Source organism: Phaethon lepturus, unplaced genomic scaffold (genome assembly GCF_000687285.1).
Source record: "Phaethon lepturus isolate BGI_N335 unplaced genomic scaffold, ASM68728v1 scaffold51817, whole genome shotgun sequence".
NCBI lineage: Eukaryota > Metazoa > Chordata > Aves > Phaethontiformes > Phaethontidae > Phaethon > Phaethon lepturus.
This window is the reverse complement of record NW_010552136.1, coordinates 23,216-39,220: the sequence shown is the minus strand read 5'-3', so window position 1 is coordinate 39,220 and position 16,005 is coordinate 23,216. Positions and strand designations below refer to the sequence as shown.

The following is a 16,005-nucleotide window of genomic DNA, read 5'->3' as shown; positions in this document are numbered from 1 at the left end:
CTTCCAACCCAAAGATTCTGTGATTCTAAGTTCACAGAGAGGTTTTAAATATGCAAAAACAGAAAGAGCTCTATGTGTGGGGAGGGTGCTGGCTGCTTACTATAGACTGCGGGAGTGGAGCCTGGGGAGGGGAAGAGAGAAAAGCTGGATCTGCAAAGAGCAGAGCATGTTAAAAGAGCTGGAAGGAAACCAGGCTGGAAAGATGAGAAGGACTTGTGGTGGTTGGGTTTTAAGACTGACTGGGTAAAAAAGTACAAGCCTGCAACGAAAATGTTGAGTGGAGGAGAGTGGGCTGTGTTATGGAGACAGGAGTGGGATGCAGCTCTGGACTGAAGGGCATAAAGATGGAAATGGCTGGAGGGTGCCTGCCCATGCTCTTTGCCCAGGCAGGAGCTGGTTAGAACTTGGTGAGTTTACCTCTCACTTATACTTGCTGTGAGTACTGTTATACTACTTAGTGCTGTTGATACTGATTTGGTCAATGCAAAATCCCGTTCTCCCCTTTTCCCTTTTTGTCATCTTCCCAAGACTTGAGTCTAATTGTGCAAGATGATCCCTGGCTCTAGGAGTGAACCAAGGTTCTGTAGTACAGGAGGATTTGGGCGGTCTGTTTTACTTTAAAACCTAGAAGTTGTGTGTTTAACGAACCATCTATTTGCAAGAAAAGGATGAGTCTTCTTGTTGCTAAAGCAGAGGAGCATCTTGGAAAAGTAATTTCTGGTTGTGTCACTACTATCTTCTCTTCTCATCATGAAGAATGGTTACAAAGATGACACCAGAGTACTCGCTGCCAAACCTAATATCTGTAAGATTTACGGTCGCATAACACAAGTCACTCCTGCTACTCAGAAGCAGTGTGAATGTCTGTTGTGCTGCACTGAATTCCGTGTGTCTTGTAGCCCGTGCAACCCTACAGGGAACCGCGGAAATCAGTGCAGGGTGGCATGAGCTGGCAACAGGCAGGTCCTGGCTGGCACAGTCGGTATTTCTGTCCTGGATAGAAAAATGAACCACTGAGCTCCAAGAGGGCCCTGTGGGTATTTTGACAGTCGGGTGCTTCTGCTGAACACAGTGCAGATGGGGGTTTAATAGCCAAGCATTCCAACACTTTCTGAAATACCTTCTGGGTCACACAACTCTGCCGATAGAGAAAGGACCAGACAGTTCCCAGACCGACTTCTCAGATTGTGATACGGTAAGTTTACAGATCCTTTGTTTTTATTTTGGGGATGCATCTGTGTGGCTGAGGCTCTTCTGAGGTGGTCTTTGAGGGCAGCAATGGAAAAGGAAGAAGGTTAGCAGGATGGTACCTAGCATTGGCTTTGTGCAGGGTCTTGTTTACCTCTTGGTTCCGGAGCCTCACGTCTGCTGCTGTTTACCTGCAGAGTGTGCTTATTTACGCAGCAACCCCCTTTCCTATTGCTGGGGGATCAGGCTGCCGTATCTACCTCTTGCTTAACTGGCTGGAAGCCATTTTATGCAGGTGATAAAGCAGCATCTGCATATGACTTATTTGCAGGCAAATAATTTGTTACTTAAATTATTGTTTCACCTTGAGGTCCCAGTTGTAGCTCAGGACTGCATATGATATTGAGTTAGCCCTGATTGAACATGCAAGTCCTTCCCAAAATGCAGGTGAAAAGGCTGCTAATGTCACCCTTTTGGACATATACTGTGGGATGTCTCCTTACTGCAAGCATTGCAGTCAGCCTACTGCTAATGTTCTCCACCAGATTTATTCTCCTGGAAACTCAGCCTCCCCTCTTAATTATTTTTTCCAAAGACATCAGGACTTCACAAGATCCAGCTTTGCGCACAGACAATTGGGCTGAGTGTAAATAGTTCCCTGCATACTTGTATGGGAACCCTTGCCACGTGGTGGATGAATGCAGAGGAGAAAGGATACAGAGCTGAGTTAATGTCTTAGGCAAATACACTCTGGGGTGAAGAGCAGATGTAAGAAGCTTAATGTGTGCTGTAGCTGAAATTGAAAATGTGCTTGTAAAATGCCTGTAAAATTGGCTCTCTTGTTACTGGCTCCTGTCCAACAGGATCTCAGCTGTTGAAGAAGTTATACCCCTGCAATTACGTTGAAAGTCTAAGGAGAAGTTCATTCACCATCCTGTCTCCCTTCATCGATCTTTTCCAAGATCATCCCAGTGCCAATTACTACATTATGGATGTTGTTACCGGATTCTTCCTGTGATTGGCAAATATGCAAAGTGTTGTGCTGTCATAAGCAGATATTTACTCTGATGAAGTATTTCTGATGGCAAACATACGTGTCCTGTTTGATTTCTGTATGTATCAAGATTATTTCTTCAAGTTCAGGGAAGGTGTTTAAAGGCCATGATAGAGAATTCTCCTTTCTAATAATTATTGAGTATCAGAGCAGGTGTCATTCTGCCAAGAGCTCCCAAAAGAATGATACTGTCTTTAAAGAACAGGGATTTCATGAAGGAAATTTGTTCTCCTTGCAACTTCCCCACTCTTGGGGCAGAATGGCTCACTTTCCCTTTTCCCTCTTCTGGCCAAAGATCTGTGAAAGTGAGAACTAAACTAGTTGCTGAGTGAGCTATGACCTGTCCTATTTGTTTTGAGCAATGTTTGAAGGCAGCATGGGAAAAGCTGAGCTAGCTCCGAGCGTCTTGCTTAGTGCCAGCTAGCTACGCTCCCTCCACGGGAGTGCAGAGGAAGGCAGACAAAGATGAGCTACGGGTGGAACGAATATTCTGGTTTGCATCTCTCGCCAGTTAAGACACCATGTGATAGGTGGGACTGTGAAGCGGGAGTAGTTCCTGAAAGACGCAGGAGTGAGCGTTCTTGAGGTGTGAGCCACACTCAAGATATCCTAACAGACAGCGTCCTTAAGGACGTTAACTTCCAACAAATGCAATGAAAGACGAATGACAAGACGTCTGGGGACTAAGTTCCACTACGCTGAAAGCAACAGGGCTCTGTTGCCCTTCCCATTTTTAGAGCAGGATGCTTTCCCTTGGAGGAAGGGAGGCTGCAACCAGTGAAAGAACGCGTGCAAGACTCCTCAACAGCTGCTGCTCAAGAGGATGTGTTTTTTTAAGCTGGCTGTTAAAGATAGACGGACGAATAACAACAAGCTTTGGTTCCAGTTTCTCCGGCTGCTGGAGGCATCTGTGAACTTTGCATTTCTCTGATAAACTCTAGAAATTGTAGGTGACTATTAACCAAGCCCCGTACCGTTCAAAGTAGTCTGATAGTGTAGGAGGTCAATACTAAGCCAGCGACACGTGGTATGCCTTGCGTGCAGAGGGAAAGGAACTGACGCGCTTTGTTGGAAAAAGTGTGTTCTGTGTGTTGTCAAAAACAAATCCGAGAGGATGAACCTGTTCTCTGCGAACTGGAGAAGCACCCTGAGCAAGCTGGTCCGTGCAAGGTAGGACGAGGAGCAGTATTTTGGCCCAAGGGCAGATATGCAATTTGTGGCTGCAGGAGGGCTAACGCAGCTCAGTTTTATGGCCGTGGCCCACGGCAAAAACCCTCTCTGTTGCCAAGGCTGCTCCCCCGGAATGCCCCGTTTTCCTGGAATGCAGCAGTTGCCAGGCAGCCCCTCCAGCTGCGCCCACAGCTGCCCATGAGCTGCAGGGTGAAGGAGCGGCAGCTTTATTGCTATAGACTCGTCCTGTCCGTGTCCGTATAGCTGGGGGAAAACGTCTCATTTAGCAGCTTTTGCAACAAGTCTGCCCCTTCTCCTTGGACAGATGAGCCTGTTTCCCCTGTAGCGAGGCAGCACCTATGGCAAAAGAACATCTGATCCAGCGGCGACAGCCTTGAAGAAGGAAGAGAAAGAGAAGACTCGAGGGAGTGACGCAGAGTAAGGGAGTGATCGGAAAACAGCTCTGGCTGATAGACCTTGTCGTTGACTGGATGTTTTCTGAAAAGTCACGGAGAGGTTTTCCTGTGCCGGGCGTTTCCATCCTCTGCGTTGTCTGTTTTGGCTGTAAAAGCCTGTACTTGGCATCCGTGATTCAGACACCAAAATGAAGGCAAAAGGAGAGAAGCAGGAGATCTCCGACTACGATGAAGGTTCAAAGCGGGTAAGTATGCCTGACCCTGTACTTCCCAATTCAGTCTCCCACAGAGACGCAGAGCAAGCTATCGGAGATCTGCAGGTACTTGTAGAGGAAGGAGAAGACCAAGATCTTTTGGGCTGACATATCCACAACTGATCTCACAGGGAGAGCAGACGCGTACGTTCTTGAACCCAGTTTATGTCTGTCTGCAGCGCAGTGTTGCACTGAGTCTCATGATTTTCTCTCTTTGTCTGCATCTGACCTACCGTGTAACTTCTGGGTGACTTTCCCCTTCTGTGTGTGAGTTTTCTTTCCTACTTTCTAATCAGTTCTAGGCTGCAGATGCTTCTGGATGGGGGCTGCCTTTCACAGCAGCATTTTTATGGAATCTTGCACAATGCAATGCTCATGTATGCCAGAGGTCTTCCTAAAAGTGCTGAATGTGAATAATTAACACCAGTGGCTCTTTTGAGCTCCTTGGCTCTTTTTAATGAAAGCAAGGCAGCCTGCTTTTCATCACCAATGTGAGAATGTCAACAGCCTACTCTAGAAAATGTAGCTGGAAGCCTCAGCTTCCTCCTGATCCCTACTGTGAGATCAGCTTGAATTTTGATCTCCTGCAGGGCCTTAAACTCTGCAGATCTCTGTAGGTGAGCTGCTAGAGCTTCTGAGGAACAGAAAGAATACCAGCAGCTATTTGGACAAGTGTCCAATTAGGGAAATGTCAGTTCCTTCTTGCGGGACTTGACTTGAGCGTTGGGACATAAAACATTGCAGACATTAAGACTAATAATAGTGACAGAAAATTTTATGTGTCTGAATGAAAAATTACTCTATTGATGTATGTAGCAGCAATGAGATATATTAGTGAGCTATAAAAACAAAACAGCTCAGTCAACACAGTAGGGCTGAAGAGCAACTAAGTTGTTGCAGAAAGCGAGTTGCCTGTAACCCTGAGGACTGTGTACCCGCAGACATGGTTGGTGTTTGGTCCTACTCCAGATGGCAACTTCACCCTTCTGTTTAACTGCGAAGTGCTGCTCCTACATCCCGCAACCAAGCCCTCACTGAGCTACTTGGATAAGTTCTAATTGGCTTCAGTGGCAGTCGGATTAGATCCATAAACAGCTTGATCCTGAAATGTGGGAGGCAGAACAAGCCAGCATGTGAAAGCAGAACAAATGACCAGGAAAGGGATTTTGCCACTTCATGCAAAACCTCTTCTTTTTTTTAAGCTTTCCATCCCGTGTTATTTCACTAACCAATTTGCATGTTGGAAAAAGAATAATTGCACATAACTTTTTTTTTTTCCCCTGTGGGGTGGTACTTTAAGCATTTAAAAATTAATCATCATCCAAATGATCCATCAATACCCAGAAAGAGTAGAATGAATTACTGTAATGACTGTATGCAAATCAAGCGGAACAAAATTAGTTATAATGAAAACAACCCACTGGGCTTTCTGTATACAGTAACATGAAGTGAAAAACACAGAAGGCAATTCTTAGGGTATTTCATTATTTTTACTGAATGTAATTTACGGCTAAAAGTCAAACCTGCTTCTCAGGTGTGGTCTGTGTGTTTTCTTTCCCCTCTGCAGAAAATGACACTTTTGCTTGCGCTGGTAGCGCTGGTATCCGCATTTGGATCGTCTTTCCAGTACGGCTATAATGTGTCTGTGATCAATTCTCCAGCCCCGGTAGGTTGGGCTATGGAGTGGACCATGACCTAGGAGTAGGTCTACAAATAAAAGATGGTGGGAGTGTGGACATGGCACTTCAGGACATGGTTTAGCGGGCATGGTGGTGTTGCACTGATGGTTGGACTTGATGACCTTAAAGGTCTTTTCCAACCTTAATGATTCTGTGATTCTGTGAATAGATTACCGGTGGTTGTGGGCAGGTGCTTGTACTTCTCCATGCTTTCAGTCACCAGGCACCTGGTGAGAAGTGGTTCCCTGGGAGAGGAAGGGAGGTGTTGAGACCTGTAACAACACTGCTGCTCGGACTTTCCCTTCTGGAAACCAGGCAAATCCTGTAAGGTGGCATAACTTGTAGTAACAGTTATCTAGTCCAGGATTCTCCATATATCTCTTGCATCCATTTTCCAACTCAGACATTCTGTTTTTTATCAAGACATTTGTTTAAAACTTTATGGCCTTTGTTGTTAGCTGGCTTTTACAGCATGAAAATTTTACTTACCGTGCTAAACATGCTCTGTATTTTATTCCAGTACATGCAAGACTTTTACAACCAAACCTACTTCAACAGGAGCGGAATGCCTATGGACAGTGGCTTCCAGACATTGCTCTGGTCTCTTACCGTGTCCATGTACCCTCTGGGTGGCTTGTTTGGGTCCCTCATGGTGTGGCCTCTGGTCAACAATTGTGGCCGGTACGTGACAGTGGTGTTTAACATCGTTCACCAAGTGTGCTGGGTTCAGATAAGGTTTGCCTCACTGGTCACTCCAGCTAGCCAAGCCCAGCAGGAGCGTGACTGTGTCACACACACCTCGACTGTAGGGCAGATGGGCCGGTGATTAGTTGCTGGACTCAGCAATACGTGTTGTCTCCCATCCGTAGAAGAATTTATACGATTTCAATATGGTCAAGGCCAGGCTGTATGCTGGGCACTGAGCCAGGTAGAGAGCAATGATGAAAGTCCCGGGCTGGGATCTGAGGTCAGACGCAGCTTCTGCATCTCGGGTTTCCTGAGGAACTTAAGTTCTTTCTTGAAACCTTCATTCCCTGCAGGGAAAAAATGGGACAATCACCATTTTCTCTTTGATTAGTCTTTAGGATGGTGATTCATTGAGTTTTGGACCATGTAACACAGAGAGGATCTATCTGCTATTTGGGCCTTAAAAAAATTAACTGAATCTGTCTCCTTCCCTATTACTTTACAGAAAGGGCACTTTGCTGATAAATAACCTCTTCTCCATTGCTGCTGCAGTCCTTATGGGAACATCAGAGCTAGCAAAAACCTTTGAAGTAATTATCCTTTCACGTGTTATCATGGGAATATATGCTGGTAAGTGAGAGATTGGATAGTAAAGAGCGAGCAATAAATATATTTTTGTTATAGATATATATATGTTTTTTATTCTCACAACAGATAGTTTTACAGGTAGCATATATTAACCACGCATCTGCATAACAATGCTGTACTTGCTTGAACAGTTGTCATCTGCCTGTTGCAGAAGTACTAAAGATCTCTGGTAAACAATGGCAGTGAGACGGGAATTTAAGATGTACAGGGGAGATGTGTGTCTGTAGATGCAGCTATCCTCTGCAATAAGCATCTGCTAGGCACTGGAGCTCCAACAGCCAGGAAAGCTGATGATGACAATCTGTTTTCCCAGGCACCTTAAAGCAGATAGCCTGTCTTTTGTGTTTTTTCCTTGCTTATCAAAGCAATGGAAAAGAAACACCAAGGAAAATGCAAGCAGATGGACGAAATGCTTTTTTTTTTTCTTTTTCTTTTTTTAACATAATCAGAAACAGAATAATCCTCCTAACCCAAAGTCCTTGGAGACAATGCCAGATCCAATAATCCAGTCCTGCAGCTGACTGCTCTTCCTGCAGGAGAAACGAAATGTTGAAAGGGAGAGTGAGGGGTTCAGAGCCACTGGATTTACCGCAAAGGTAGTGGGAAGCCGAGGGGAAGGGTGTATGTGAGCTGCTGGTGTAAGTGGCTCTGTTAGAGCTACAGCAATATGGGAGCAAGCGGAACGCAGCATGGCTGGGTACCCGGCAGCACTGTACTGAGTGTGTGCAGAGCCAGGCGGGTAAGGGTCCCAACAGCGTTTAGGCTCAATTAATTTGGTTTGGGCTAGTGAGACTGACATGCTCCATGGTTTATCACTGAGCTGGGAAATCCTGCGAAGATAACATGCAAAACCAAGAAAACGACACGAGAAAACAACTTGATCTCTACCATGCAGCGATTACAACTGGTGAGCTAAGGCAGGAAACGTATCTAGTCCAATGGTTTTGGTTTGGCTTTTGACTCACCTAAGCCTGGCAGCTGCTCTTAGCATTGGTTCTCTGAATAAATGCTAAGGGACCTCTTAATCATGATCCCTCTTTCCAGTTATAAATAACCGACAGAAGAATCTGGACTGGCTGTCCTGACTTGCCCTTCACAGCTTGACCTCACTTGACCTGTGGACACTGTCTGTGGGCACTACCTGTGGGCAGCTGCTGAGCCCAGGCAGCCTGCTTCGGCTCTGGTCCATCCGGGCGCCGATGCCCACCAAAAGGCCAGCGCTGGTGCTGGTAGCACCGTTGGCAGCCCTGCTGTGTGCCGGGCCCCTCTGCGACAGGGCTTGATCAGCATAGGTCTGAACAGCTAGAAAGCCACCGTTGCGTGGATGCGGGAGCCCAGGAGTCACTGCGAGCGTGTTTTAAGCTAGGCAGTTAAAAGGCTGGTTATAGCGCAAACTTAAAACACTACATCTACTGAGTTTAGTTTCATAATGTTGTCTAGTTGCTTTAATACTTGTTTCCATGCCTTTTGGCATTCAGATAACAGCTTGATCGCCTTTGTAACTCCAAGCTCCCGAAGGCTAGGAACTTTAGAAATGCAAGATAAGAGTCTCGTGTGGTCATTTGACTCCAGGAGTTTGGGTTTTGCATGCCAGGATTTACGGTGTAAGCATGGGAGCTGGCAGCTCTCTGGGGTTACTGTGGGTAACCGTGTAACGTCCCTCAAAATAACCTGTGTCTTCAGTGTCCTTTTAGAGTAGAAATACCTACTCCAACATGCTACCTGTATGAGATCTCAAACCAGCAAACTCTCTGCAAAATGTTACTTGGCAGGTCCTGCTGGGAGAAAGCTACTTTTAGAAAGACGAAACTGAGGGCCCCCAAATCATCTGCCAGCTCTATAGGCAAGACAGGCTACTGCTAGCCTTCTCGGACTTCTAAAACGCTTGGGTGCTGAGCAGTCAATACGCTAGACCCTCAAAGCACCAGGAGATGGGCAGGTTATCCCAAGGCCCATCATGGTTGGTTCCCTCCTGTATTTCAGTTGAAATGGGTGAAACAATCCAGGCTCCTTGAACTAGCTCCAACGTGGGAATGGCTCTGCAGCTTAGCCACAGACGATTTCTGTCTTAAGTTTAAGATGTGTGAGTGTAATATTGACAGCCCTGGCAAAGGGACAGCATTATTTACAAAGAGAAAGGTAGTGGGACAAACTTCTCCCTCTAACGGCTCCCGGAGAAAGCTAGATTGCTGGGCCTTTCTGAGGGCACCAGATGCAGTGACGGATTTTGTACTTCTCCACCTACTGAATGAATCAATGCCACGTGTTTTTTGTCCCATGTTCCACTGAAGAGTGAGGAAAACATACACAGTTTATTCACTGGCCAGAAGATGACATTAAGCGTTCAGCTGGAGCAGAAGGGTTTGTGTGTGAGGTTTCCATATGTCCTGCGGTCCAGCAGGGATCACTTTGGCCTCACATGGGAAAAAGGCATCTTACTGAAGATGGTGGGCATGCTGACATCAGGCAGCTGCATGTCTAACAATGTTCTCCAACTACTAGGTCTGGCCTCCAATGTGGTTCCAATGTTCCTTGGAGAAATGTCACCCAAAAATCTGAGAGGTGCTATTGGGGTAGTACCCCAGCTCTTCATCACCCTTGGGATCCTTGTAGCTCAGATCCTTGGTCTCCACAACATCCTTGGGAATGCCAAAGGTAAAGCCCTGGCTCGGGACTTTTCTGTGGACTTCCCTGGGGAACGATTTCTCACAGTTGTCATCCTGTCTCACTTGTTGCAGGCTGGCCCATGCTGCTGGGGCTCACTGGGATCCCATCGCTAATTCAGCTCCTTATATTGCCCTTTTTCCCTGAGAGTCCCAGATATCTGCTGATACAAAAGGGCAATGAAGGGCAAGCGCGACAAGGTACAGTATCATCCTTTAATGAAAGGGGAGGTGGAACGGGATAGAGCTGACTGTGGGACGTGACTGACAGCAACCAACAGTGAAGCAAGCGAGTGTGAAATTCTTCACTGACATGTTGCTGGGGGATGGAATTCCTGCAACATTGCTCCTTTCTCCGCGTATGTGAATCCCTGACTTCCCACTATGGAAGCACCGCTGCCTGTGGTTTACATATTGTTCTGTCTTCATTTGAAGTGGGAAAGCTCACTGTAGACCTGCTCCCTGGGGTCCATAACTCACCTTCCTCTCCCAACTAGCTCTGCAGAAGCTGAGAGGCTGTGATGATGTGGATGATGAGATAGAAGAAATGCGGCAAGAAGACCGGTCAGAAAAGGAGGAAGGACATTTCTCTGTACTCAGCCTGTGCACCTTCAGAGGCTTGCGATGGCAGCTCATATCTATTGTCGTCATGATGATGGGCCAGCAGCTCTCTGGGGTTAATGCGGTGAGCGGGAAGGCATGTGGGAAAGGACAGTGGGGTGAGTAATAAAGGGATGGGACTTCAGAGTGGATGATGTGGGGCAGCGCTGACGCAGGAGCTAGAACCTAGGACACAGGAGTACCCCTTCATCAGGGTCACTGGTTCTGCGTCACATTGTGACGGGTTGACGCTGGCCAGTACCACATTCAGTACACACATGTACTAGATGCAGAGTCGAGCTGTCCTGGTAAGGATACTTTGGATGTTTTTAGAGTAAGGTGCTTGGGCCTGGATCCAAACACCAATGTCTCCAGAAATTAAAGAACTCAGTTTTCAGGCTTCTGTGCACCGGTTCCAGGATGTAAAAGCAGCCAAAATGGGATTCCTGTGTTCTGCCTTTGGCCACATATAAACACAGCTGTGGTTTTGCTGCAGGTCTTCTACTACGCAGACAGAATCTTCCAGTCGGCAGGTGTGGACAGCAGCAACGTTCAATATGTCACTGTGTCGATAGGCGCAATCAACGTTGTCATGACTTTGCTTGCTGTAAGTTTCTGTAAGGGCTCTTCGAGTTCCACCTTGTCCACTCTCCCCTGTCTGTCACGCGTTAAATTAGGTTATGTCATTCACACATGCCGTGAGCTGCGTTGCACAATAGATGCCCTGCAGTGTCCCTTGCTTGAAGGCATCTATGTTAACCAGAGTGATTATCGTGCTGATTTCTCACATGCCTCAGAAGTTTTCAGTCTCTGGTCTCCAGGCTGATGTGCCCTTCTTCTGCTGTCCACTGTTACCACGCAGGGCTTCCACGCCGTTCTCACTGGGACCGGGTACTGCCTGTTGTCCCAGTGTTATTGACACATCCAGCTTTTTGCAGTTCCTGGGTGACTTCATGCCCACAATCAGTACCACCATCATTTCCACCATGAGTAGCTGGTGGAAATGTCACTGAATTTCTTAAAAGACAAAGTCTACTGTAATAATTTTTTCTGGAATAAGAAGTGCTGTGCCCCAGGTGTCTGGTCTTTCACCCTCTTCTGTCTCTTTCAGGTTTTCATCGTCGAATCCCTAGGGAGGAGACTCCTTCTCCTTGCTGGCTTTGGATTGTGCTGTGTCTCCTGTGCAGTGTTAACTTTGGCCCTCAATCTCCAGGTGTGTATCTGAATAGTTTAGGTGATCCTACCCATGCTTTTCTGGACCGTCCAGGGAACAGGCCATTGGGATATTTTGAAGTTGCTTCTACTCCCTGGGGGAGAGGAGACAGTATGAAAGGTCTCTGTACTTGTATATCTACCTAAAGTAAACCCAGGAAAAGCTGTGATCCTGCTTGTCTGAATACTACTTCCAGTATGTCATGTTCATAATACCCCTTGCATCCAGTTGTTGGAAGCAAGGATCCTATCCAGGCTCTGATTCTCGTGGCTAAGTAGGGACATATCTGGCAATGGAGGGAGACGCTGGCTTTAGAATGCCTTCAAATCTTACCACAAATTGTGCCTTGAATGTGTTGGTGGCGTTCAGATAGGAACCATATCTAACCTCTGATAAAATTCTTCACAGACCACTGTCTCGTGGATGTCTTACCTCAGCATAGTGTGTGTCATCGTTTACATCATCGGACATGCTATTGGAGCCAGTAAGTACGCACAGTCTAGTCCAGTCTCCTCCACAGGTTGGGTAAAGCCAAGTGCTACGTTGGATTTCAAGTCAAAAGCTTTGTGGAGCTAATCCAAGGAGATGGAATTTCTTCTCTGTGTGGCCATGCATCTTGTTGATTGTCAGCTAGGCTTATTTATGTTCCAGTGATTTGCTGGCTATGCCCATGAGTCAGGGAAGAATCCGGCTTTCAAGAGGAGAAGCAAAGGCACAATTGTGCCTGAGATTCCCCCAGTAAGATCTGGAGCAAAACTGTGCTGAGATAGTGAGCTCTACCAACTAGGCAGAGGTGTTGCATGCTTGCATCTGTAGGTAACAAATCAAATTAGAAGCAACTCAAATTATACGTGTGGCCCTGCAGATCACTTGGCAGAAAGGAGATGTGCGGACAGATGTGGATATTGGAAAGGCTTTGTCCAGACTCAGGTTCTTGGCATGGCAGAGTTATCAGTTTAGCTTGGAAAGCCCTTCCAGACCCTTGCTGGATGCAGCAGTGGGGTTTTGAATGGAATGACATACAACCTTTCCTTTTCCGTTTATGCCATCAGGCAGATTCAAGCGCTGGGGGCAGGGACGTTGCTGGAGGGAGGACGCCCGGCCAGCTGGACCTGTGGCCTGTCCCTGTTAAGCAGAAGCAGACCATGTTCTCATTAACCATGGCACAGGGCAGCAGTGCAGGACATGGGCCCGAGGGTTTGTTCCATGAGCCATTTTTCCAACACCTGCATGTGTTGGGGTGTTTCTCTCTTTTCTTTTTTGAGGAGCAATGACTTGGTTGCTACTCACAGGGTGCTCTCTGGAGAGACAGCTCGTGTTTATCAATCTTATTTACAACTTCTGCTGGAGATGGGTTCAGGGTTAAGGTGCAGCCATAGGAGAGAAGAGGTTGATCGCTGTGTGTGAGCTTAGGCAAGTCATCTAGTTGCTCTGGTTTTTGTGGGGATTTTTTTGTGGTTTGCGGGTTAGTGTTTTAATTTATTTAATCCTTTATTTGATTTATTGGGTGTTTCTAAACACTAGTAGTTTAGAGACCATTGCCTACCACTGAAATCAACGGTGTAATCTAGGAATTCAGAGTGGGGGAATTGCTTTTGGGATTTCCAAATATGCAACTACCTTCCAGGTCCAATTCCCTTTGTGATGATCACTGAGATGTTCCTGCAGTCATCTCGGCCTGCTGCATTCATGGTGGGCGGGTCCGTGCACTGGCTATGCAACTTCGCCGTGGGGCTGGTGTTCCTCTACATGGAGGTAAGACGCAATGGCACAACAGGACAAGACTTCACTTAAAATTAGTCTCGTCACCCCTGTGTTCTTACAGAGAGCCTTTTTAAACCAGAGCGCCGTAAATGCCCGAGTTAGTTCCCAGCACTTGTATTATATTCTAAGGGCAAGAAACTGATATTAATCAGCGTTTTTAATCACACCTGTCTGTTGCACATGCTTTAAAAGAAAAGAGTTACTTTTCCAGGTGATTGTCTGATCCTGAATTCAGGAGCACGGAAAAGATTGCAGATTCCCCGTCTTCCATTGCGGGATGCTGGGGGGGGCAGTGGTGTCTCAGGGAGCCAATTTTAGCTTTTGATCTCTAGGTCACCAGCTCAAACTGATCCCCATCAGCAGTGAGCCATAAATTACTACAGTTGCTGGTTTTAGCCTGTGCAAAGGGAGCTGGTGAGTTTAGTTTCATTCAAGTACCAGACCCTCACCCTCCATGGTAGTGGTATGAGAAGACAGAATCTAGAACCACCTCTAACTTCTAGTCATTCATCTTAAAATATGTGCGCATCAGGGGTTCAACATGTCTAAATCATGTGATGTACAAAACTGGAGTATTCCCCTGATCCCTGCTCTGTCGTCTTTCGTTGCCCTAGGCTGGACTGGGGCCCTACAGCTTCCTCATCTTCTGTGCCATCTGCCTCGCCACTATAGTCTACATCTTCTTTATTGTTCCTGAGACAAAGAACAAAACCTTTATGGAAATCAACAGGATCATGGCCAAGAGGAACAAGGTGGAGATTCCAGAAGACAAAGAAGAGCTTAAGGATTTCCACGCTGTCCCAGGTGGGCAGGCAGAGAAGAAAGGATTCTCCAGCAGTAAGCTGTGACCCAGCCCAGTGTTTGGCCTGGCCCAGACATTTTTTCAGGATCTGTTCAGGAGAACAAATTCATCGATTCATCATTTCATACTGATCCTCCCTGTAAACTTCCTACAGCAGGAGTTTCCAAATGTTTTCCAAATAAGTCATTGTGTCTTGAAAGTGTTCTCCTCTGAGGAACATCACATTCATGTATTTGAGGGTCCAGCATGAGTGAAGCCAAGCCTTTGGTTCTCTGGTGTGGAGGGAGCGTCTTGTTCTGAGGTACTTTGTTAGATGAGCTGATAATGGCATTTATCCTGTCAGCTCTTGTCCTTCCTTTGTGTGCTTCAAAGGACCGCTAAACTGGAAATGCCTATCACTATAATCTCACCCCTACCCTGCCCACCCAGCTCTCTCCTTCAATTCAAATCTAGTCCTCAGCTGTGGAAGTCCTCAGCTGAAGACTTCCAAAACCTTATTCTTGAGGTTAGAAGTCATCTGGCTGATGCTTATTCACAACCACTTTGTTCCAGTGGCACTCTAGTCTTTGAGCTATTTAGCTCATTTCACTCCCTAGCGTTTACACTTCAGTTGCTGAAGAGCAACAGTCCCTCTCTTAATCCTTTAATAACCCCCATATCCCTACTCTGTAAGCGTGAGCCAGTTAAAGCCCATTCATTCCCCAGAGATACGTGGTATTGAACTCAGTAAGAACCTCCCTGCTGCATTGCAGGAGTCAAATTCAGGTTGATTCCTGTGCAGTGGGCTACAGGTTGGAGCCTGTGTTTGCAAACATGTCCAAACTTGTCTTTAGCTTCTCACATTGAGTTGCTTAAATTTAGTTTTTGAAATAATGGCTCTCAGGTACTTGAAACCACTTGAAAAAGTCTTCAGATGGTTTAGAGCTTGGTCCTTCTACTGGTTTCTGGCTGTATCCCTTAAGGGCACTGTTCTACCTGAAGGCTAAATCGGTTTGGGAAAGTTCTGAGTCTAAGGACTAATGCTGACTCTCAGAAGAAAGTAAAGTGCACACTGATAAAAATGGAGGATTTGTTAAAGTATTTATTAGTTTAAGGGATTTGAGGGTTAATTATGGTATAATTTAGCATAAGGAAATTCAATTTAATTGTGTGGCTGCTGCCCTCTGTTTTGAAAAAAGCAGAATTCTTGATCAGCCTGGCTGTGTTGTTTATGGAGATAATCCTTCACATGATTTACTTTAACCTTAGAAAATGACTTTTATGCCTGCCCTCAAATTTGTGATGTATACATGTTGATAAAGAAGTTGTTCCCAAGCTCTGTTTCTACATCCTTTTACAGAAAAGAAGACATGACACTGATCAAAGCACAGTGATTGCATAGAAGCCGCACTCGGTCCTGCAAGGGCTTTACGTACCCTTTCCTATGTGATGCGTCTGCAGGGGAAGGGGTGGTGATTTGATGGTGAGAAATGGGAAGGAAGGATGCATGCAGGGAAGATGGTGAGAAACAGACTGGGTGAAGGATGTGGGAGAAATTTTATTTGAAAGTGGCTCCTTTGACCAAAGGGAGCGGGTCTTTGGCATGTAAGAAGATCTAGGTATGGGGACCAAAATCAAACTCCTGGGAAGGATGTGACAATGCAAGGTGTTGGACTGTGCCACGTTCTGCCCTGTTCTTTGCCTCTATCCCACTGATGGAGGCTTTGATCTCTTAGAAAAACAACCTGGAACACTAGCAGGTGCATGCTGAGCTCATACAAAGCAGAAGGAAGAACAAGCAAATAATCTAAGTTTTTCTCAGTTTCCCCAGAAAGAAGTTCGGATTATTCTGCTGCCTTAAACAAAACAAACAAAAAAAAAGTTGGGG

General features: G+C 46.2%; 1 protein-coding gene across 1 annotated transcript; it reads left to right on the top strand.

The window, feature by feature from the left end:
• The first annotated feature begins 4,016 nt into the window (after positions 1 to 4,016).
• On the top strand, positions 4,017 to 14,184 carry LOC104623904 (solute carrier family 2, facilitated glucose transporter member 5-like). The gene is made up of 12 exons (XM_010291120.1): positions 4,017 to 4,073; positions 5,650 to 5,748; positions 6,282 to 6,442; positions 6,954 to 7,078; positions 9,599 to 9,751; positions 9,835 to 9,960; positions 10,257 to 10,444; positions 10,856 to 10,966; positions 11,471 to 11,572; positions 11,981 to 12,056; positions 13,200 to 13,327; positions 13,951 to 14,184. Exons 1-12 carry the CDS (start codon positions 4,017 to 4,019, stop codon positions 14,182 to 14,184), a joined length of 1,560 nt encoding a protein of 519 aa, XP_010289422.1.
• The last annotated feature ends 1,821 nt before the right edge of the window (positions 14,185 to 16,005 follow it).

What these genes read in the sequence shown, in the direction of transcription:
- LOC104623904 (XM_010291120.1), top strand. Translation starts at nt 4,017, where the DNA reads ATGAAGGCAAAAGGAGAGAAGCAGGAGATCTCCGACTACGATGAAGGT. An exon ending in CTGGTCAACAATTGTGGCCG is followed by an intron (nt 6,443 to 6,953) that starts GTACGTGACAGT and finishes ATTACTTTACAG; the next exon opens with AAAGGGCACTTTGCTGATAA. An exon ending in CTTTGGCCCTCAATCTCCAG is followed by an intron (nt 11,573 to 11,980) that starts GTGTGTATCTGA and finishes AATTCTTCACAG; the next exon opens with ACCACTGTCTCGTGGATGTC.